Source organism: Aedes albopictus, chromosome 3 (assembly GCF_035046485.1).
Source record: "Aedes albopictus strain Foshan chromosome 3, AalbF5, whole genome shotgun sequence".
NCBI lineage: Eukaryota > Metazoa > Arthropoda > Insecta > Diptera > Culicidae > Aedes > Aedes albopictus.
The window spans coordinates 325,026,372-325,051,560 of record NC_085138.1 but is presented as its reverse complement, the minus strand read 5'-3'; the positions used below and the strand labels follow the sequence as shown (position 1 = coordinate 325,051,560).

The window sequence follows — 25,189 nt, the reverse complement described above, 5'->3', positions numbered from 1 at the left end:
ACCGTATTTTTTTTTCCTTCGCGTTTTCGAACTCAGGGCATGATTCTACACCAAAAAACGATCATCAGCTTATCGAGTTCATAAATGCTGTAAACTAGTGTAATCAATAGCAGGATGAACTGCATGTTAAATGAGGTTGATTGACCATGATACACAGTCGTACCTCATTCTGCAGAAGTATGTAACCTAGAAAAAATCATATTCAAACCTCATTTTTCGAAATGGCAAAATTTTGTGTATTCAATTTGTTGCAAAACTCGATTTTTTCAGCACTAATCGTATTTAACCAACTCATCAACCCTCGTTGGATGAATATATGACTCGTGTTGGAAAAATCATCATTTTATAAATATGGGTTTTCTAAAGACTGACTTCCAGCCTTAAAATTTATCAAGTAACCAGGATGATCAAATGCTTCTTTTTTCATATACCGTCGACGGGGGTGACAATGGGTCTGGGGGGTGAGATTGGGTCAAAACGGAGAAACATGAAATTTGAAATAGCTCTTCAATTATCGCTAATTTATATTGAAAACTTTATATTATTTCAAAGAGGAGATGTTTTTAAACATCATGATGCAGAATAAGATGTTTTGCAATAATCGTTTTTTGTTAAATTTGTGGCTAAACTTATATGATGAAACGACTAGTAAATTACTCTAAAAAAAATTCTCCTTCGTAATGTTTAACACAAGTATCTAACCATAAACTTTCTTATAAGTGGTTAGCTGTAGGTATTATCTGATTGATGTAATGAAAAAAGCGGGCTGTCATTGCTCTTTATATTTAAAAACTCAATATTTTCGACCCTATGTCTAAATATTAAGAATGGGGGTGAGATTGGGTCAAGCAAGTTATCGAGTGCACATAACCTTAACTAAAAATTCAACTTGTTATCCAGTCCCCATTTGACGTTAGAGTGGTACCATGTTCACCGTATCTTCATAAAAGCACGCTTTCTTTCAAAAATATGTCGAGAAGTGTCAAACGAATGTGTTAATACGTGTAGTGCCTAAAATCATTTATAACAATACACCCATGCGTTTGGACAGCTCCTCTAATCATCAGCTAATCTTTAGTGTACTGCAATATCGTAAGGTTGAAACTCTGAGGATGATTATGATGGCAAAAATGGTGATACAGTATACAAACGTTATTTTATCAAATTTCAACCATTTTTTCGGTTGTATTAGCCCTTTTAGGTGGATTAATCATCTTTTAAAATTACCTAAGTTTTTATTCGTCATGATAACATTATGTTTTAAGTAGGTTTACTAGATATGATCAATAAAATTAACTTATATTCTTAGATATATGATTTCGAATACTTTGACCCATTCTCACCCCCTCTAAGGGGTGAGATTGGGTCAATTTTCAATCATTTGTAGTTTGGTAAGCAATTCATGTAACGTGATACTTTCTTGCTAAACTATTATTACCACATAGGAAAGTATACATACCAAATAAAAAGTTATTCCGACTTCAATTGCATTTGTTATTTAACAAACAATCTTTGAGTATCCTTTTTTGACCCATTCTCACCCCCAACGACGGTATTCTACATACAAGCTCCAATGGAATTCTACGTTTAGTTACAGCGAACTTAAAAAAGGAAGAAAAAAATGGACCTTCTTGAATTATATTCGAGACGGTCAAAAAATTCACATATTGGACATTTCAATCCAACAAACCTGTCAAATTAAAAAAGTTATTTTTTTTTAAGGAAATTTAGTTTTTTTTTTTCAAGTGCTCAGGTGAAGAATAATACATAGCATAGCATAGCATAGCCAACCGTACACATCCTGGGGTGGCTGTCGATAGAGACGTGCGCCAGAAAAGTTGCCTGGGACTTGACAAACTTTTCATTCAACGAGCTCTCGACACTTGGCCAGGTCCTTACGATCAGCGGTCCTTACTCAGAATATGTCCAAGAACTTGGCCTACTTCATAGATATCTAGATTTGGAAATAGGATAGGGTTTAATGGAGTGCTTTCCTTGGTGAATGGTTTAATCATGGTTGCCACTAAAAAAGTAAACATATGCATCAAGCAAATCGCACAGATTTCGTAGGTAGTACAGCCCTACACCACAGTTATGAGGATTGTCGGATATAAAAACACAAAGCTTGGAGACTACTCTGACTTCTCGACAAGACTGACGCAACCCTCCAACGTTCAGACACACCATTATTAGACTCAGGTAAAGAATATGCAATACAAATAACATGAAAAACATGTTTGGATAGATAATAAGACCGATAGCCCTCTACGGACACGAGACATGGATCATGCTTGAGGAAGACCTGTAACGAATGCTTGCAGGAGTTTTCGAGCGACGCGTGCTCAAGAACGATCTCTCATGCGATGTGCAGGAGAACGGTGTTTGGCGGCGCACCCAATATTCAGAAGGTTGCCAAAGCCGGAAGGATACAGTTGTAAGGGCATGTTGTAAGAATCCCGGATAGTAACCCTGCAAAGATTTTGTTCGTAAGATATCCGGAAGGTCCACTACGACGTGGAGCATAACGAACAGGCTGGGTTGACAAGGTCGAACGGGATTTGGAGAGTGTAGGACGTTCCCGAATTGGAGAGAAGCAGCAGCGAACCGAAATATGTGGCGTAGTATTCTGGACTAAGCCTTATCTTTGAAAAGATGTTGAACTGAATAAATTAAATGAATGAATATGTGACATCGAAGGCAATGTGTTGCACCCATTTCACTTTGCAATCAGTGTTTCTGATTGAAATAAAAGCACCGGCTAATTTATAGCTTTCAGCACAAAATGAATCGTCTTCACGCCTCACCACATTCGCATCGACTTAAACTCGGAAAGAGGATACATACCGGTAATTTACGATCCAAAAGGTAAATTCTCCGTTTAGAAAGCGCTCTCCAATGACTAAAGTCTAATTCTCCTCGCAAGCTCGTCGTATAGACCATTCGACGCCAAACGGCCGGCAGCTCCCGGTGAGGTCCCACCGCACACTTCCGGCTGATGGGGTGCGATTTCCACGTTCCACGTACTCGATGGTTGACGGTGAAAATACGGACGAACGAAAGCCATTAAGCCGATTAATTAAAAACTTTATAGCTTAAGTACCTTTTGCGCACATTGCTCCCCTGCTTGCAAATGGCTTTCTTTCTTAGTTTTTCTCGTACCGAGAAAAACTTTTCCCAGCCAACTTCATAAATTACGAATCAAACGTGGAAAATTAACTTTTCTTCGTTCACACTACCTATCGATTCCTAAAAAGAATCAAAGCAAAAGCTGCTGGTAGGCAAGCGATCTGGTCATCCAGGACAGTCACACTCATTTGGCTAATTGTTTCTTTTTTTCTTCTGCTCTCTTTGCTTTCAGTCACCTGCCCGAGGTCGCACTTCACCTGCGGTGATGGGAAATGTATACCGCAGCACTGGAAATGTGATACCTACACCGACTGTACGGACGGTTCGGACGAAATCGATTGTGGTGAGTACATGGAATTTTGATGAACGTGGTTTTGTTCTGTGGTAAGCCTCGTCGATATTTTTTTAAAGGTTTGTTTAATGTTGAATGCTTCCGGAGTGACCACGGATGAACAAAATGCATTCGAGAGCCAGCTTGCGAGATGATGGAACTTTGTTCATGTATTGTGTGCTTGCTAATAATTAATTATAAAGTTTCTATTATTAAAACACTGCCAACTTTCCAGGACTATGTCACAAACACATTTTATGAACACATTTTGCCATTTTGTTTTAATTTGGTTACCTACAATGTTTCGTTTAATCTACGCCGAAAGCATCCTCCTGACTCTGGTTCTCTACTGATTATTATCTTCATCTGACGTTCTTCAGGCATTGTTGCGATATTACCAGCCCTACTCAGCCTGCCGTAGGTAATCATGCACGGTGAAAAGCGTTTGCTGAACTCAGATCCTCGATTTGTGTTCGATAAGCGATAACTAACTTCGGTTCTGGTTATCTGGATAGAAGTATATTACTTTGCCCATTACGTGTTGATGAAGTACTGGTTGCACTCCGCACATACGAGCAAAGATTCCAGCCTGAAACCAGTGCAGTGTCTACCACGTGAGTAAGATTGATGTGGCCTTAGCTCACGAGAGACACCAGTAGCTGCCCGACCTTCGAGAAGGACGCCATCAGTATAACATACGATGCCTTCTGAAATACTTCCCAGATGTCCACTCATACCGGGAAGGGAATTTCATGGAAACTGATAAGCAATTGTAAAATCACTTGGAGCAAGGACAACTTTCTCCCAATTAACCAAAACTACAACGAGGTGTGTGTTGATCTACACGCTAAAGCCGCTCAGCACCTAAAATAGCACCTAACAGCACCTAAAATATGTAAGACCTACTCATAACTGCATAATTTCCAGACCACACCAAAAATGTGTAACAGTTACACATTCACAAAAACAGCTCATACACTCTTCTAGATGCAAAATGTCGATATTTTTTTGTTTACCAAGGTCACAAGTGAACCTAGCTAGATTGCCTTCAACATTTTTCTTGTGAATTTCACGAATTTGTGAACGCAGGAACTGATTTTGTGAATGTGTAAGGGTTACACATTTTTGGTGTAGTCTGGAAGTTATGCACTTTGGTGCTGAGCGGTTTTAGCGTGTACGGTTCACAAGAGTTTCCTCTTGTAAACCAAATACCCATAAGCGTTATGTGCAAGAAAGTGCTTCTTGTTTAAGATGAATGTGTAGTAGGACAACGTCAAAGAGAATTTTAAGTGCTGCCGTGGAAGTTAAAGAGAACGCTCCAGACATCGCCTTTACGCACATCTTTTGGAGATGGCCTAATATTGATTGGATTGTTCTCACTATGCCTTTTTGTCACCTCACAGGACATCCATAGGCTAACATTGGTCGAACAAGAGTTGTGTAAATCCATTCGCCGGCATTGCCCGGAGATTACAAGCTTTCTTAATACTGAGCTCAATGTGAGAAAGCTTGGAATCAAGAATGACTCGCAACGTACTTTACCTGTTCAGTCAAATTGATTTCAAAATCATTGAGACACAAAGGTCGAACACCATTACGGTTTCGCCTTTCCGTAAAAAAAATAATAGATGTTTTACTCGGATTAACCGAAAGGCCATATTGGCGACACCAACTTTCAACTACCTGAAGGGCGCTTTGCCTCAGGTCGTAGAAGGAGCTTATGATCAAATCAACTAACAATGTTAGGTAGTCGTCGGCAAAACCGTAAAATGGAAAACTGCTATGAGTTCATCGGGAATGCCTCCAGTAGTTCTTTACTAATTCCTCCAGGAGCTCCTCGGGAATTCCTTTTGGAATTATTCGTGAATTTTCCAAGAGTTCCTCAGAGTTTGCAGAGAATTTCTTCAGGAATTTTTCGGCAAATCCTTCGAAGTTCCTTGGGAATTTCTCCCGGATTTCGAGGATCTCTAGGAGCACTTTCCGAAGATCTCCTGGAGGAATTCTCCAGAAACTCTTGGAGGAATTACCGCGAATCTCCTGGAGGAATTCCCGAAGATCTCTTGGAGGAATTTCCGACGAATTCGCGGAAAAATCCTGAAGAAATTCCCGGGATGCTTATGGAGGAATTCTCGATCGACTCCTGGAGGAGATACCGAGGATCTTCTGAAGGAATTCCTGAGGAACTTCAGGAGGAATTCCCGAGGATTATCTGGAGAAATTTCCGTGATCTCCTGGAGGCAGTGCGCAAAATGTTCGAGCAAACACGCTGAAGTTCACCGGGCAGCAATTGTCATTCACTTGCCTGCTTATTCATATTTAGCTGCTCGATACTCGTTTGTCAACTAAATGAAAGTCAATGAATATTTGTAAACATCTTACAAAGTGTTGCTGATAAAGTATTAACGTATCGATTACATTCAATGGTGCTTTACACATATATTTTCCCATTGGAGTGTTGTGGAATGTTTTTGGTGGGAATCGTAGCCATAAACGTTGGTGATTATGAATATGTTTCTCGATCGGCTTCATATTCAATGACTACGAATTGACTGACAGTGCTGAAATATTCAAATTCGTGCTGTTTTCAGTCAATGACTGTGAACATATTGCACGCTGCCTGGAGGACTTTCCGAGGAATTCCTGGAGGAATCCCCAATGATCTCCAGGAATATTTCCCGATGATCTTCTGGAAGAGTTCTCGAGGAGCTCTTGCAGCAATTTCCCTGGACCTCCTAGAGTAATTCCCGGGCAACCCTGGAGAAATTCCCTGGAAGCTCCAAGATAAACTCTCGGGTACATCTGTAGGAAACTCGTGCAGGTATTCCCGAAGAACTGATGTAAGAATTCCCAAGGATCTCCTGCAGTAATTCGCGATGATCTCTTGAAGCAATTTCCGAGGATCTTCTTCTTCTTTATGGCTCTACGTTCCCACTGGGACTTGGCCTGCCTCGCTTCAACTTAGTGTTCTTTGAGCACTTCTACAGTTATTAATTGAAGGGCTTCCCGAGCAAAAGAAAATAACAAGAGAATAACATATCAAGGTATTTATCTTAAACTAGCAGTCCCGGCAAACGTCGTCCTGCCTGCCTACTCTGTTTTTTGACATCCGGTTCCATGAAGAAATGCCCCTCAAAATGGAATTTCAGATTTTCCCGTTTTTCTTGCCTTCCCGATCACTTTTTCGAATTATTTTTTCGTACGAACACGTCGGAGCCCTGACAGAATGCAACAGTGAAAGAATCATGTCGATCTGTTGACCCGTTCTCGAGCCTATTCGTGACATACAAACACCATTCTATTTTTATTTATATAGATACTACCATTCCTTGATATGCCCTTCATTAGGTGGTAATAAGAGGCAAAATAACAAAAACGAATACCAAAATTTTGTATAAATAACACCTAGAAAATAACAAGTCTTGTTATTTCAATAATGAATGCATACCTGAAATTTCAAGTGCTGTATTTGTTATGTTATGTTTGTTAGTGCTGTATTTGTTAGTGCTAAATGTTTCATTTGTTCGTTCACTTCATGATGTAATAGCAAATCTTGTTCTTCGGTTATTTCCACTGCTAAACATTGGCGTAACTAGGATTTTTTCCTGGAGGGGGCCCAGGGGGGGCCTGACTTGAGATGAATTTTAAGCGGGATGGGCGCCCGATATATGGGCCCATATAGCCGAGGCGGTAAACGCACGGGTATTCAGCATGACCATGCTGAGGGTGACGGGTTCGATTCCCGGTCGGTCCAGGATCTTTTCGTAAAGGAAATTTCCTTGACTTCCTTGGGCATAGAGTATCTTCGTGCCTGCCACACGATAGATATACACATGCAAAATGGTCATTGGCAGAGGAAGCTCTCAGTTAATAACTGTGGAAGTGCTCATAGAACACTAAGCTGAGAAGCAGGCTTTGTCCCAGCGAGGACGTTACGCCAAGAAGAGAGAGAGAGAGGGCGCCCGATATGTGAATATGCAAACCAGTATTGAAGTTTTGAGTAATCAAAATGACTGTTTCAGATTTGTTCATAGTTTTGCAAACTATATGAGTACGAACAATTCCTCCGAGATGTTTTTTCCATAGCTTAATTCAGTGATTCCATCTTGGCTTCTTCCAGAAATTCAATCAAGAATTCATCTAGGGATTCCACTAGACATTTTTCCTGGGATATCTTTAGTGGTTCCTCCAGTAATTGATCCAGTGCTTTTTTCGAAGTTTCCTTCAGGAATTTCTCCAGAGATCCTTTAAGGTATTTCTGCAGGTATTCAGAGTTTTCTACAGGGATATCTCCATATATGCCTTCCAAAATTCCACTAGAGATTGCTCCAATAATTACATCTGAATGATTCGAAGTATTTCTGCAGGAATGTATTCCAGAAATTCTTCTAGAAAATTTTACTCAGAGATTCTTAAAAAACACTCCAAGAATTGCTTGAAAAATTTGTACAAAAAACCTTTAGGGATCCTAGTTTTTTTTTTCTATGTGTATTAACGACATTTTTAGCCCTAGGCTAGTTCATCTCGGGACCCACGCTTTATTTCCCTTCCGAAAGAAGAACTCACATTTTGCGAGTTTGTCGGGAGTGGGATTCGATCCCAGGTCCTCGGCGTGATAGTCAAGTGTTCTAACCATCCCACCAGGTCCGCCCCACTAGGGATCCTAGTATTCCTTCAACAATTACTGCAGACATTGATTTCTTCATTTTTTTTTATCTAGGAATATTCCTACAAAAATTCTTCCAGGTATTCGCTAAGAAAGCTCTCCTAAGATTCCATAAAGAGTTCCTAATGGGGCTTGCTTCCGGGATTCCTCATAGGGTTTCTTCAGAAAGTACTTCAAGAGTTCCTCCAGGGATTCACCGGAAATTTCTTCTGTTATTCTTACAAAAACGAATTCCGAGATTATTTTAAACATTTCTAGAGGAACTCTTATTGGGATTGCTTCAGAAACTCCCGCAGGAATTAATCCAGGATTTCAGGATTTCCTCAGGAATTTCAGCGGTTTCTTCAGTATTTCCCCTGAGAATTCTTCAGAAAATCCTCCTGGAATTCAATCAGAAATCGAACTTTGTATTTCATCAGGAATGAATCTTGATATTCCTCCAGGAACTCCTTCGGAAATTCCTCCCGGATTTTTTTTTTCAAGAATTATTCCAGGTATTCCTCCTGGCATGCCTCTAGGATTTCATTCAGGCATTTCTCCAGAGACATGTGCAAGAGTTCTACCAAGAATTTCTCCAAGTATTACCCCAGGTATTTCCTCAGGAATTATTCCAGGAGTTTATTCAAGTTTGGATCCAGGAATTCTTCCATGAATTCCTCCGAAAATTCTTCCAGGAATTTCTTCTCTAGGGTTACCTCTGCACATTCCTCCAGGATTTATTTCATGGATCTCTCCAGGAATTCCACCGATGATTCCTGCAGTAATTCCTCCAGAAAATCCTCCTGGAACTCCACCAGAAATTCCTTTCTGAATTCCTCTAAAAATTTCTCTAGGAATTCCTTCAGAAATTTCTCCATGGATTCCTTCCAGAATTCCTCTAGAGATTCTTCCAGGAATTCATTCAGGGATTCTCAAGATATTCTTTTAGGGATTCCTCCTGCAGTTCTTCCATGAATAGTTCCACGGATTTTCCCCAAGATTTCCTATAGAGATTTGTCCAGGAATTCCTCCTGAGGTTCTCCCAGAAATTGTTTCAAGGATTCCTCCAGGATTTTTTTTTTGCGAGAATTCCCCCAGGGATTCTTCCAAGTAATTCTCTAGAAATTCCTCTAAGGATGCCTCCAGGAATTCCTCAAAAGGTTACTTAAGTATTACCCCAAGAATCCCTTCAGAAAGTCCTCCAGGAATTGATCCAGGAACTCCCATAGGAATTCCTTCAGAAATTACTACCGCAATTCCTTCAGAAATTCCTCCTGGAATTCCTCCAAAAATTCCTCTGGGAATGCCTCTAGAAATTTCTCTTGGATTTTCTTCAGAAATTTCTCTTTTAATTTCTTTAGAAGTTTCTTTTGGAATTTCTTCAGAAATTTCTTTTGGAATTTCTTCAGAAATTTCTCCATTAATTGCTTCCAGAATTTCTCTCGAGATTCCTCCAGGAATTCATTCAAGAATTCTTCCAGGGATAGTTTCAAGGAATTTCCACAAAAAAACCTTTACAGATTAATCCAGGAATTCTTCCTGGGATTCCGCAAGGAATTTATCCAGAACTTCCTGCAGGAATTCGTCCAGAACTTTCCAGGCATTCTTCCTGAGGTTTCTCCAGAAATTGCTTCAGGGATTCCTCCAGGGAAATTTCAAAGAATTTTCCCAGGGATTCTTCCAAGAATTTCTCTAGAAATTTCTCTAAGGATTCCTCTAGCAATTTTTCAAGAGGTTTCTTTAGAAATTTCTCCAGGGAGTTTCTCCATGGACTCATCCCGGGATTTCTCCAGCAATGCATCTAGAAATTGCTTCGGGAGTTCTTCTAAAAACTCCAAACTCCACTAGATTGCTCCCAGAATTCTTCTGAAAACTCCACCAGAAACTCATCTAGAAATGTATCCAGAGATTACTCCAGGCATTAGTCCAGGAATTTCTCCAGGGATTTTTCAAGGAAATTCCCCAGGGCATCCTCCAGGGATTTCTTATTGAATTTCTCGAGAGATTCCTCCAGGAATTGATACAGGCATGTCTCCAGGAATTTATCCAGGGGTTACTCCAGGCATTCCTCCAGAAGTTCCTCCAGAGATTTCTGTAGGAATTCCTCCAGGCATTAATCCAGGATTCCTTCAGAAATTACTACCGCAATTTCTCCAAGAATTTATCTAGAAAATCCTCCAGGGATTCATTTAGAATTCCCCAAGAATTCCTCCCGGAGTTTATCCAAGAAATATTCCATTAATTCTTCCTGGGATTCCTGAATGATTTCCTCCTGAGATATCTCTAGGAATTCCTTCAAATATTTTTTCAGGAATCCTCCAGGAAATCCTCAAGGGATTCTTTTAAAAATTTCCCCACAAATGCTTTCTGGAATTTATTCAAGATTTATTCCGGGTATTCCTCCTGGCATCCTTCCAGGATTTCATCCAGGCATTTCTCCAGGGACTCCTCCAGGAGTTCTACCACGAATTTCACCAAAAATTACCCCAGGTATTTCTTCAGGAATACTTTCGGTAATTTATTCAGGAATTGATCCAGGAATTCCTCCAGGAATTTCTTCGGAAATTCGTACAGCAATTCCTTCAGGAATTGTTCCGGGAATTCCTCCAGCAATCCTTCCAGGGTTTCTCCCAAGAATTAATCCAGGAATTTCTTCTCCGCGGTTTCCTCTACACATTCCTCCAGGAATTATTTCATGGATTCCTCCAGAAATTCCTCCGTGATTTCTTCAGTAATTCTTCCAGAAATTCCTTCTGAAATTGCTCCTGTAAGTCCTCCAGAAATTCCTCTGGAAATTTCTCCTGGAACTCCATTAGAAATTCCTCTCAGAATTCCTCTAGGAATTTCTCTAGGAATAAAGCCTGCATCCGCAAAAATCGGGACACAAAAGTACGACAGTAACTCTTTACTGAATCAATAAAAATTGGCCAAAAATTAACTGAGAACTCTTTGGTGTATGTTTATTATTTGTGCAAAATTTCATAAAAATCGATGCATCACTTTTAACTGTGGATGAGAAACAAACAGACGACGTTTTTAAGATTTTGTACAATCATCACCAATTTTCATTCGCATACTAGATGAATATTTTCCGCTACAATTCAAAGTTCTGTGAGAATAATTATGAAACTTCGTGAGCAGTTATGATAATTACAGAGACACTTTCTTGCAAAATTTCATCAACTTGTATCAATTGGATTAAAAGTTACTGGTGTTGATAGGGGATAGTGTTAGTGAAAATGTTTCATGTTGTTTATGTGCGATGTCTGCCCATTCATAACTTTTGAATATCTCAGTCAATTTTCATGAAATTTTCACAGAAGGTTGTTGATTATGTGTATATTATGCCTGAAAAATTTGATAATTATTGGTGTAGTACTTTCAACAATACAATCGAAACAATAAGGGGTGCTCACTAATTGTTGTCTGAGGGGCTAAAATCACGGTCAGCCCCAATATATGTTACGGCTATAAAATTTTTGATAGTGCATCGATTTTTTTTGAAATTTTGCCTATGTAAGTAAAATAGATTGAGAGGTTTGTGTTCAAAATTTCAGTCATTTCCTTTATCAAATTCAAAAGTTACAGCGCTGACAAGCTAAACCAGGGGCTGTACAAAATTCAATTGCTCGCGTTCTACTGTTTCATTGCTACAACAAAAGGTACTTCACCGATTCATATGAAATTTTGCAGGCGAAATGAACACACCTTAAGATATTATCAGGCAAAATTTGAGCAATTTTAATGTATCTATTGCAGAGTTATAGCCATATTTCTGTGTCCCGATTATTGCGGATACAGGCTTTATCTTTAGGAATTTCTCTATGAATATATTCAGAAATTTCTCCATGGATTCCTTCCAGAATTCCTCTAGAGATTCTTCCAAGAATTCATTGAAGGATTCCTCAAAGAATTGATTAAGGGATTCCTCCTGGAATTCATCCATGAATAGTTCCATGGAATTTCCCCAAGATTTCCTATAAAGATTTGTCCAGAAATTCCTCCTGAAATTACACCTGGAACTTGTCAGGAAGTTCCTCCAGGAATCCCTCCTAAGGTTCCTCCAGAAATTTGTTTCAGGGATTTCTCCAGGGTTCTTTCCAAGAATATCTTCAGGGATTCTTTCAAGAATTTTTGTAGAAATTTCTCTAAGAAATTTTGCGGGAATTCCTTATAAGGTTTCTTCAGAAATACTCTAGGAATTCCTTCAGAAAGTCCTTCAGGAATTCATGTAGGAATTCTTCCAGGAATTCCTCTGGGAATCCTTCAGAAATTACTACCGCAGTGTCTCCAGGGGCTCCTCAAGAAATTTCACCAACATTTACCGTAGGTATTTCTTCAGGAATTTCTTCAGAAATTGATCCAGGAATCCTCCCAGGAATTTCTTCGGAAATTCCTACAGCATCCTCCAGGAATTTCTGCAGGAAAACCTTTAGAGATTGCTTCCAATATTCTTTCAGGAGATTTTTCAGGAAATTCTATAGGAATTTTTCCAAGGGATTCCTCCGGAAGTTCTTTCAGGTTTCCTCTAGGAATAAATCCATGAATTTCAACTCCAGGGATTCCTCTAGAAATCCGTCCAGGAGTTATTTCACGGATTCTTCTAGAAATTCCACCAGGAATTCCTCCCAGAATATACCAGAAATTCCTGCAGGGATTCCTCTAAGGATTCTTCCGTGAGATTCCTCCAAGAATTCCTCCTGGAATTCCTCCAGAAATTCCTCTGGGAATTCTTCTAGAAATTTATCTTGGAATTTCATCAGAAATTTCTCTAATGCTTCAGGCATTACTTCAGGAACTTCTCCAGGGATGCCTCCTTCAGAAATTTATCCATTAACTTTGGAGCCAAGGGCTGAAAGTCTCTTTAAAAAAGACAAATCAATCAATCAATCCATTAACTTTTCCAGGGAATCCGCCTGGAATTTGTCCAAAAAAATTTCTAGGATTTCCTCCAGAAATCCATCTTGGAATTGCTGGCCTATGATGCTTCGTTCTATGATTTTTCAAAGTAGGTGGTGTCTGTGGAAAATGTTTGATTTTCACTGGAGTTTTCCGGAAAATTAGGCGACCCTGATATTTTCAATTTAGTTTTTCAAATATATATATGATCCTTACCTAATTTAATTAACCTTCAGAAACTTCATACCAATTTGTACGATAATAAAAAAAAAACCCTAATGCTCCAGGCATTAGTCCATGCACTTTTCCAGAGATTCCGCATGGAATTTTTCCAGAAGGTACTCCCGGATATCCTCCAGAAATACATCTAGGAACTCCTCCTGTGATTTCTTGAAGAAATCCTCTAAGGATTCCTCCAGGAATGCATTCAGAAATTCCTCTAAGGATTGATCTAAAAAATTTTCTAGTAATTTCTACAGGGATTTCTACAGGGATTCTTCAGATTGTTTTCCTAAAATTCCTAGCATAATTGCTTTTCGGATTCCTCCAGGAATTCATCCAGGGATTCCTCCAGGTATACTTTCACAAATTACTCCAGGGATTCCTGCAGGTATTGCTCCGAGAATTCCTGTAATGATTTCTTCCGCAATTTCTCTCGGGATTTTTTTTTAATTTATTCAGCGGTTAAGGAGTGTATCGGAAATTAACTATAAACATTCTGGATGCTCTATCTCGAAGCATGTTTGGTCTTATCATTTCGGTTCTTCTATCAAATCTTCACAATACAGTCAAGTTTAGAGCAGCCTGAAAAAATTTGAAAAATGTTTAGCATTATTGAAAATATTGTAGAATGAATACATCTCACAAATTAAAATTTTGGACAAATTGTTGTTTTTTAAAGATTTTTCAGCGTTTCAATAACCTGTAGCGAATAAAACTTGTACGGCGAAAAATCCAAAAAATATTAATTATTGTTAGCAGTTATGTACACATAACATATCATCGAACACCAACTTAAAAAAAAATATTTATGATCGAAAAACCCTCAACATTTAAAAAATGACCTATCCTAAAAAAACACTAATTTTTTGACGAACTTTGACAGTCTGTTTTAAATATCTTCAAAGGTTATACAATTCCGTTCTCTACTAAAGCTACCTTGTCGTTAAGTTTAAAAACATTTCCAATTTAAAAAAAAATTGAATCATCAATTTGATGTATTTTTTATTTGCGTAATCGTGCTTTGAATGAGCATCAAAAAATGGGGTCCCTGAAAAATGACCTTTTTTCATTTTTAAGAATTGCGCTAAAATGGAGTCGAATTTTTTCTTGAAAATATTTTTTTACCTATATTATGAGCAATCTGGGAAAGAATATATTTGCGCTAAAACATTTTAAAAAATCAAAAAATTTTCCATTTTTTCCGCAATTTCAAATTTTTAAAAGGTGTCCAAAATTTCAAGATCATGCGTTTAAACATTGAGATTGATGACCATGTAAAATAATTATTTTTACAAAAGCAAAAGTGCCATTCCTTTTTCTGAGGATTTATATAGTACCTCCGAAAATAAAATTATTTATAACTTGAATAAATTATTTTTTAGGATGTTTTGAACATATATAGTTAATTTCCGATACAGTCCTTAGTTAAAAAATTACAGGATTCCGTTCATAATGTATTTCAGGGATTCACCCCAGGTTTTTTTAGGATAACTTGTAGATTTTTTGAGAAATTTGAAGGATTTCTAGAGGAATTCCTCCAGCGATTTGTATTGAAATTCTTTTAGATAATTTTAGACGGACATAGAAGCCAAGAAATTTTCCAAGAAGTCATCCAGGAATTCTCTCACAATTATCTCATGAATACCAAGTCTTTAACAAGTCCAATCATGAATACCTTCAAACTTACGATAACATCTTGCAGCACCAGCTTTTAAATATATTAAAACTTCCTCAATGACCATTTAAATTTGTGCGTTGTTTGATAGACGCAAAAATACCCCTGGCCCACGAAATAAAAGAAATTGATAGTGACCGACTAGAAATCACCTCCAGCATGGTTTTAATGAATACACTCGCGTTTACGCTTCAGCTACGTACATCTATTCTCACTAGGAATTCACAAACTTTTGCTGGAATTCCATTGCAAATTCAACCAGAGTTTTTTTCCCACATGATACTTGATTTCCATAAAGAAGCACTTAACCATATTTTGCAGTAATGCTGCTAGAAAATTCAAAGATTCTTAAAGATACCTATCCAGGAATTCCTGGTAATTATCATTTAGATTTAATTTCTCAGCGATTTAAAAAAGAAGATGTACAAAGTATTGCTTTTTATATAATTCTGATTATATAATATTTTCAAACAAAACTAACTAATTACATAGACCAGTTTGGACAATGATCTTGTAAAGAGTGACAAGTTGAGAATTGTCTTCAATAACTGTCAATTTAAACACATATTATGCCAAATAAATTTCTATTACTGTACGTGCAGTTGAAACCCGGAATTTTCGACTAGCGAAGTTGGATTTCTCTCCAAATCCGTGCGTCGGACCTAACATCGGAAGTGGTGCGCTGTATAGCTGTTTGCTATACAGCGCACCACTTCCGAAGTTAGGTCCGACGCACGGATTTGGAGAAAAATCCAACTTCGCTAGTCGAAAACTCCGATTTTCAACTAAATTGAGAATATAGATCTATGTTTGTCATCACGACAGTGGTTTTCAGATTTTTTTTTCTAATTTCCATATATAAAGTCATGAAAAATTTCTGGGGGGGGCCTAGCGGATTCTGGGGGGGGCCTGCCCCCCCTGGCCCCCCCTCTAGTTACGCCAATGCTGCTAAACCAACAAATACTACATCAACATCAAACTCTGCTCAAATACCTCCAACTGTTATTGTGATGTTCTCATAACATTTCATAGAATAACGCAGCAATAACAATTTTAGATATTAGAGTACATGTTACTTTTCGCATGGTATTTGTAAGGTATGCCCTTCTGCTCGGGTTTCTTTGCCTGCCAATGCATGAATTTGTATTTTATGAGGCAAGTACAACGATACACTATGCCCAGGGAGTCGAGATTTTTTCCTCAACTGGAACGGGAATCGAATCCGCCATCTCCGGATTGGTGATCCATAGCCCTAACCCTCTACTTCTCATGGTTGCACTAGAGCACCATCGATTTTCGACGAAATCGAGACAAACAGAATCAGATGAATACGATGCAATAGTTTTTAGAATATGATTGTAATCTCATTAGGTAAACCCAACTCACAACTACTTGTTTCAATAGTGGAACTATTGATAAACAATCAAAATACTATTGATTTACAACAAAAAAAATTTTCGTTGATTTCGAAAAAATTGGCCTTTTATTCAAGCACTTTCTTCGGATAGAGACGAACCAGCCGAGGGCTGAAAGTCTCTTTAATAAAGTAAAAAAAAAAAACAAAAAAAAACTTTCTTCGGAAACGCTTTCTTGGCATAGAAATAGTCGCTTAAAGTCGTGGGAAGGAAAGTGTTAACCACTTGGCTAATTGGAGACTCCGAGGATCTCCTGGAGAAATTCTTGCGGATTTTCTGGAGGACCACCAAGCATCTCCTGGTGAAATTCCCTTGGAGTAGTCCTGAAGTAAATTTCATGAAAATTCTGAAGGAAATCTTCGGATTGTTTATGTATTCCTCGTCATGAGGAAATTCTCAGGGAAATCCTGGAGGGGTTCTGGATGAATTTCTGTGGAACTCCTGAAGGAATCCTGGAAACTCCTGAAGCAATTCCCGGGATACTTCTGGAGGACTGCCTGTGGAGCACCCAGACAAGTTCTCAGGAAACTCCAGGAGGATCCCGGTGTACTGAGGAAACAACAAAAGAAAGTTCTAGATGAATCCCACAAGCAACTTATGGAGGAATTACAAAAGAAACTCCTTGTGGAATCCTTGTGACATTAAGATAATACTAGAATGTTCAAACAATTTCACCGAAACTTGTCTGAAATCCTACAAACATCCGTATTAAACAATAATGGGCTTCGTGGCCGTGCGGCTAGAGGCGTCAGTCATCTAGGCATTTCGTAAGCCTCGGAGTGTGGGTTCTCGATTCCCGCTCCAGTCGGGGAAAACTTTTCGTCGAACGGAAAATTTTCCACTGGGCCACTGGGTGTTATGTGTGTTGTCCGTTGTCTAATGTTAGTGCTTGTTCAACCTCTGTACAACCTCTGGTTGAAGACGGTGTAGTGTATTTTTTTTAAATTATTACCACAATTTTCACCAGAATCTGACTTAAGCTTTTCTGATATAAAGTAAAATTTTCGTCCAAAGAACTAATAAAATTTCCTTGGAAATCATTGCAGGAATTTCCAGGAATGTACTCCGGTTTTATGCGGATTGTTCACCAACATTTCTCGCAATGCCGTCAGAGTTTCTTCGAGATTGCCTCCAACAATTATTAGAGTTATGTATTTACAATTCGGAATATCTCCGAAATTTTCTCATATTTTCTTGAGGAATCTGATAAGAAATTTAAATAACGAAATAAATATTTTTTTCTGTATGTTTAGCTATACCATGTCGGCATAGTGTCAACGCCTTTCTTGATATATGATATCACTCTATATAACATTTGAAAATTTCCCCTGGCACCCCTGCTCTTCAGTACCATCGCCACCTTCAAACTTGGCTCCAGCTCCTGTCCTGCGTTTACAAGGCTCGTGAATAGCTCCTCCATGCGGAACAGATGGGCCTCAATGTCCCCTTCTTACGCCACCGAGCTGTTTGTTTCCACAACTCTTCTCAGGTTTCTGGGGCGGCCTCCGTCACGTATTTCCAGAGGTTTCCACGCACCAACAGCATCTCCACCTTGAATTGCCAGCATTCGTAGCCGCCGCTCTTCTGTTTCTCCAGGCCGAACTTGCTTCCGTCCATACCGGGATCGTGAAAAAATGTTGAGGAAACTATAAAACATTATTTCTTCTGGAATTTTCTTCCTAATGGCCCATAACCTATGAGATGTGACCGTAGGTCGGTTTGAATGCAATAGAACACAACTTGATTGCTGGACGGTCAAATAACAACTAATTACATTCTAAAACTCATGGCATGCTGGGGTTTTCAGTTGCACCTTCAACAGGAGGCCCTACTATCAGCAACTCCTTCTGCAATATACTCCATTTTACAGGTTCAGTGTATTCGAAGTCAGTTTGGCTTTCTATTCCGCAGAATCATCTGTTCTGTGGCTTAGTTGGTTAAAGCGCCAGTCTAGCGAATACGTAGTCGTGGGTTGAAATACCACCAGAACGCGATTTTTTTCTCAAATTTCTTTTCTCAATTTGTCAATTAGCAACATTTCTTGCCTTCTAATTACAAGTTTTTCCAGTATGTTTCAGCCATACAAGCAAATCTGGTAAATGCCAGTAAATGGCAAAATGTATCATTGCATGGTAAGATGAATGCCCCCAGGGGTAAGATCTCAAAAAAAAAAACCATTGCATGGTAGAATCCCCAAAGCTTGTCATCGGTGTTCGTTGTTGTCGGCTACGCAGCAAACCTTGAAGGTGCGATATGTAAGCCAAGGTACAAGTCTCCCTCTGAAGTAATACCTTCTTGGTAGTTCCTGAGAGACGAAGGGTTTGGCGTCCATGAGAATGTTGTTTAGTGGATTGGAGTAATGGATGCTGCTTTGGTTATAGAAGACGGTCCCTAACTCCACACTAACTGGACCTCCCTGTTCAGGTGTCTGTTGAGCAGATTATCCCGCCATTGCTTACAGTGAACGCAACCCATATTAAGCAAAAAAATAAGAAAGGTGCCTATACCCTACAAAATGTTTGTTTGGAAGACCGTTCTATACCATCGGTAGTAATAAACCACATGGAGTGCCTTTAACTTAGGGTGGCACCAATGTCAAAATTTGATCAGCGATCATATGTCAAATTCATACAAATTCCAGTACCAAACGAGCAGAAGACCTGTCAAAATTGGTACAAGACGCCACGCACCCTTTCAGTCACTTTAGATCCACAAAAAACCAAGCTGCCCCTTCAGAAACTGTAGTGCATTTGTAAAGTGCATCTGAAGACATCTGCGTGCAATAAGCGACGAACTCTATCATTATTTTTCAACTTCAACTGGGATAAGTATGTAGTGGGTGAGCAGTATGATTTTATGCAGTTTCTAGATCTATCTGGGTAAGCTATAAGTGCGGTTACACACTTGAGTATATTGTACTAGCAGAAAAATTGTAGGTACTACCAGAATATGCTTTTCGAGTTCGTGCAAGGATTTGTCCAGCAACTTCTCTTGGCACTTTTCAAGTAGTGTTGTTTTTTGGTTTGTAATGTTCAGTCGAGCATAAGCCAAATCGATAAAGTATCTTGTAATGTATAGTGTACATACAATGGAAAATTTGATTCGGAGAATCGACTTGATTTCGAAAGTATTCAGCATTGCAGGTGTTAGCCTGATTTGATTCGTCGGAAAACCACATAGGGTAGGTAATCAAAAGTTGAACCAAATTGAGGCTTTCCGAAGTAGCGCAAATTTTGAGTGATTTTTTCTCCCACATGGAAATAATTTACTACGGCAAAATCTTATGTACATGAAAGCCACGGGTATAAGCTTTCTGTTAAGTGGTAAAAAGTTTGTATTTGCACCGAATTTCATTGAAAAATTCGATTATTCATCAACAATGATTTTAATCTTACTTAATTTGAACCATCGTAATCATAATTTGAACCAATTTTAATCTTAATTTGAACTACTGGCGGCAGCAGCTCGAGCATCTCCCACAACAGCCAATTTCGTGCTGAACAATAGAAAAACACATGGATTTGCTAATTCCCATAACCATTTTCATTAGGCAGTGGAATTTCACCTAAGAATGTTCTAAACTCTTCAGGAACTTGGAAACTAAATTTGGAATTTTTCATCCCCCAAGAGTAAACAAAACAACCACTAGCGCAATTTGCTGGCCAACACTGGAAGCTCGCCCCCGTTTACTAGTTCAAATTTAGATTACAAATGGTTCAGCTTAAGATAACATTCTCCAAGTAAGAATTACTTAAATTTGATAATTTTATGATATTTAAATAATGCGGAATATTATTCGGTTGGTCGATTCTACGATAAATAAGCTTTCATTTGACGTGTTCACATATTGCATGTGATACAATGCATGAGCTGTACGAGTTCACCGAAAATGTGCTTTCTCTGGGGGGAAATGGAAGAAATCACAGTGATTTTTTAATTGTCTGTTTTCCATCACAAAAACGCTTTTTTCAATGCTTTTAAAGTCTATGTTATCAGGTTATATTACGGAAAGCTGTTGAACATCTTTTTCGGAACAATATTTGCCTAAAAAGTACGTCGTTTTAATGAATTTCGAAACGGTTCAAATTAGGATTGCAATTTGACTAGTTCAAAGTTTGATTTCTTACCCTATATGTGTGTACAGAAGTGTATTCCCTTTGATATCTCTGATTAACATATTCTAAACCTCAGCACGACCTTAATCTACTTCCGTTTTCTATCTCTGTGCCCTTTTCCAGATAAAGCACACCAGTGCAAAGAGGAGCAGTTCCAGTGTAAGCTAACAAACAAGTGCATCCCGCGGAGCTGGACCTGTGACGGGGATGCCGACTGCGGGGTGGTGGAGAAATTTCGCACCATCGATGTGTCGGACGAGGATGCGGAACTGTGCCGCAGCTCGAAGCACTGTCTTCCAACGCAAACCGTTTGCAGCAACGGCAAGTGTCTAGATATAGAGAAATTCTGCGACGGCGAGTGGGACTGCTCGAACGACGAGCTACGGTGTCCCAAGGGCAACACGTCCGAGTGTGATACGCTGCAATGTTCCTTCGACTGCCGGCAAACGCCGAACGGTCCCAAGTGTTTTTGTGCCAAAGGAAGCCAACCGAACGGGAGTCTGTGCGAGGATTTCGACGAGTGTCAGATCGAGGGCATCTGTGATCAAACGTGTAAAAATTTGCCCGGATCGTACAAGTGCACCTGTGCCAGCGGGTACGCCCGGGTCGACAATAAGTGCCTGGCTATTAATAGTAGGTTTCAATTGGGGTCATTGAGGGTTACTTGATATAATTTAACATTTTTTATCATATTTCAGCGCCAAAGGAAGAGCCCATGTCTCTTCTGTTCGCCACATCGATCGATGTGCAGAAATTCCCTGTGATCAACGGTTCCGTCGTAGTCAACGAAATGTCGCCTAGCATAAAACTGCCACTCCACAACATCCGTGCCCTGGAGATGTACCATCGAAATCGAACGATCTGCCTCATTCGCTCGGCAACGACAACCCGTTTCGAGTGCTATAACGTGGACATGGTGAGTCACACGTGGCACATGCCTCTGCCGGATCTGTTCCCGAACATCGATTCCGTCGATCAGGTCAGCGTCGATTGGATTTCCGGCAACTGGTACTTTCTCGACGATCAACGGGAAATAATCTTTGTATGTTCGGCCTCCATGGAACACTGCACTATCGTGCTGGAGAATGATCTGATGAAGCCTCGGGGGATGGCCCTGGATCCGACGGTGGGGTTTCTCTTCTTTACCAAATGGGGAAAATCTTTGGCCAGCGTGGAGCGATCCTTTCTCGACGGGAGTAATCGGACATCGATCGTGCTGAAGAAGATCGTCTATCCCCATGGAGTGGCGTTGGATCTGGCCCTGCAGCATACCTACTGGGTAGACACGTACCTTGACTCGATCGAACGAGTAGACTACGATGGCAACAATCGGTGGTTTCTGAAAAAGTCGGCCAACTTCATGATCAACCTGCAGTCGATCCACACCGTCAACGTATTCGAGTCGACTATTTTTTTAGCCTCGTGGAAGAATCGATCCGTTGTAGCGATCGATAAGTTCACGACGGAAGCCAAACTCGTCGCTACGGATATCTCCAGGGCTTTCCACTTGCACGTGTTCCACCGGCAGAAACAACCGGAAACGGCTCATCCCTGCCGACGGCATAACGGTGGATGCGATCACCTCTGCATACCGGTGTGGAAAAAATCGGTGGCCATCGGTCTCTGCATGTGTTCGCCGGGCTACCGGTTGAAGTCGAAAACGCAATGCGTTTTGATCAAACGACCGACGTTCCTGATCTACGCCAAATCGAACCCCGGCATAATCCGAGGCATTCCGCTGGGGATCAAGTCACAGGAAGCGATCGTGCCGGTGACGGACCTCGGACGGGATATTACTTTCGACTACCACATCGAGGATCAGCTGATCTTCTTTGCGCATCACGACAAGTGAGTATTGAGCATGTCATGTATTTTATTTTATACTGTTTTGTTTTGAATGATAATTAAAAGCGTTTTTATCAATGGGCGTAGCCAGAGGGGGGCAGGAAACCGATAGTGATGGTTTCAGGGTTTGTTCCAAGAAATGCTGCAAGAATTCATCCCACGATTCCTTCAGAATTTTTTACAGATATTTCTGCAAGGATGCATCGACGAATTCTTCCAGAATTTTTTTTTATAGTTTCCTGCAGTGATTCCACCATGGATTGCTCCAGAGAATTTTTCAAGCATTCATCTATGGGTTTTCTCAGACATTCCTCCGGGAATTTCTCCTGGGATATCTATAGAGGTTCCTCCAGTGATTGTCACAGTGCTTTTTCCATAATTCCTCCAGAAATTTCTCCAGGTATTCCCAAAGTAATGTGAACAAAAATTCTTTTGAGTATTTGTGCAAGCGTTTCTTCAGAGATTTCTTCAGGTATTTATCTATATATTCTTTCAGGAAATCCAACAAGGGTTTCTCCAATAATTCAATCTGGAATAATTCGAAGTATTTCAGCAGAAATATCTTCCAGAAACTCTTACAGGAAATTTTACTAGAGATTAGCTGAAAAAATTACCCAGGGGTTCCTTAAAACTGTTGGAATATTTGGGCCAGCCTAATATATGTTGTGCGATGTTTATCATCAATGCCCTGCGCCGACCCTGCTAAATGTATGTATGTTGATTGTTATTGTTTGTACACATATATTGTTTTATAAATATACCGACCGCCGCGACGAGCACACGTACTTTGTGTTACCTCCCGTGTGTTCTCCACCGTACGCGATCCGAAAGTTCCCCCGTCGATAATCGGTTCCGCTGGGCCGCTTTGTGGACCTCCGTGATCAAGTAATTTATCCCAACAAAAATATTGTATAAAATATTATTTTGGGAGTCCATCTAGAGATTCCAACAATAATTCGTCCAAAAATTACTGTAGACATGGACTTCTTTTTTTTTCTTATATAAATTCTTCCAGGAATTTGTTAAGAAAGCTTTTCTGGGATTTCTTGAGGAATTGCTCATGAGATTGCTTCCGAGATTCCTCGTGGGATTTCTTCAGGAATTCCTCCAGGTTTTTCTTCAAGAATACCTCCAGGGATTCACCCGGGAATTTCTTCTGTGTTTCTTTCAGGAGCGAGTCCAGAGATTATTTAACAAAAATCCTTCAGGAGTTCCTTTTGGAATTCTTTCAGGAACTCCTCCAGGAATTCCAGTACTTCCTCTTGAGACTGTTTAGGGATTCCCTTAGGGATGCCTCTAGGAATCGCTTCCGGGATTCCTGCTGGGGTTTCTTCAGGAACTCCTGCAGAGATTCATTGAGGAACTGCTACAGGGATTCCCAAGGAGTTTCTCCACGAACTCTTCTTAGAATTCCTGCAGGTATTTCTTCAAGGATTCCATCTGCAATTTCTTCAGGAATTCTTCCTGGGATTCCTCCAGGAATTTCTCAAGGGATTCCTCCACGAATATCTTCAGATATTTCTTCAGGAATTATTCCAGAAAATTGCTGCAGGGATTTCCCTAAAAAATCAGAAAATTCAGAAATGCCTCTAAAGAACCCTCCAGAAATTCCTACAGGAATTCTTCTAGAGCTTCCTCCAGGTGTATTTCTAAAGATTCCTCCGTTGATCCCTACAAACATCCCTCTATGATACCCTGCAGGGATTCCTCCATGGATTGGGAATTACTTCTGTGATTCTTTCTGGAACAACTTATATTGGAAATTCCTCCAAAGATTCTCCTAGGAGCTCTTCCTGATTCCTTCTGGAATTCCTTCTTGTATTCTTTAAGGAACTCCTTTAGGAATTAATTCAGTATTTCCTCCAGGAACTGTTTAGAGTTTCCCTTAGGAATTCCACATGAAATTGCTTCCGGGATTTCTTCTGGAATTTCTTCAGGGACTCTTCTAAGGATTCCTACAGAAATTCTCCAAGAATTCCATCTGTGATTTCTTGAGGAATTATTTCTAGTATTCCACTAACAATCCCTTACTAGATTCATCCATGAATTTCTCTAAAAAATCCTCAAGGAATTAATCAAGCGATTCCTCCAGAAATTCCGCCAGAATTCCTCTAGAGATTTCTCCAGAAATTCCTCTGGAGATTCCTTCAGGATTTTCTCTATGATATCCTTAAGGGATCCCTCTAGACGGGCTTGGTGGTCTAGTGGCTACCGCTTCTGATTCGTATGCAGAAGGTCATGGGTTCAATCCCTGGCCCGTCCCTTTTCATCCTACTTTGTATCTTTCTATCCACTTCCTCTCTCTCTCTCTCTTCTCTACATATAAAACTCATGTATATTCATATGTTCATAGCCATCGCTAGAACCAGAAACGAATTGGAAAAAAGTCGTTTCCCTCCCTTCCAATTTCCACTCACAGCACAGTGTATATAACGCCTACAAGTTATGCAACCAAAGCGTGCTGTGCCGCTTGACCTTATTCACCTCATTCACCACACAATCTACCACCTTACGAACACTATAAATAACCCCCTATCCATGGATCGCATCACCGACCCAACGGTGACTCCCAGATCTCCCATCCTATCCGTCTAACAAATACCCCAGTCCGTGCTGGATGTGGGGATGCAGAGGCGATCTCGGTCTTTAGTAGCAACAACCAGCACACTATAACATTCCTTTCCCTTCCCAACTGACTATAAGGACATGGCCGGCGCCGGTATTGATCCAAAAATGTATGAGCTGCTAGAATTGCACTTTGAGAATAAGTGGAGTGTCCCAGCCCTTATTCATTTGGATCTCAGTGCAATTGGTACCAGCTCAGATCAATAACGGAGTAGCAACCATTGACATGTATAGTCAGATTTGATCGTTGATCGTTTGATCGATATCCTTAAGGGATCCCTCCAAGAATTCCTA

At 39.9% G+C, this 25,189-nt stretch overlaps 1 protein-coding gene across 10 annotated transcripts in view; it reads left to right on the top strand.

The window, feature by feature from the left end:
• LOC109623365 (low-density lipoprotein receptor-related protein 1) overlaps positions 1-25,189 on the top strand; it is an 880,389-nt gene that overhangs the window by 829,434 nt on the left and 25,766 nt on the right. For all 10 annotated transcript variants that reach the window (XM_062842854.1, XM_062842859.1, XM_062842852.1 and 7 more), the window contains 3 exons: positions 3,359-3,469; positions 20,549-21,058; positions 21,124-22,273. In XM_062842854.1, the coding sequence (XP_062698838.1) occupies positions 3,359-3,469; positions 20,549-21,058; positions 21,124-22,273 (1,771 nt within the window). The remainder of the gene's footprint in view (positions 1-3,358; positions 3,470-20,548; positions 21,059-21,123; positions 22,274-25,189) is intronic.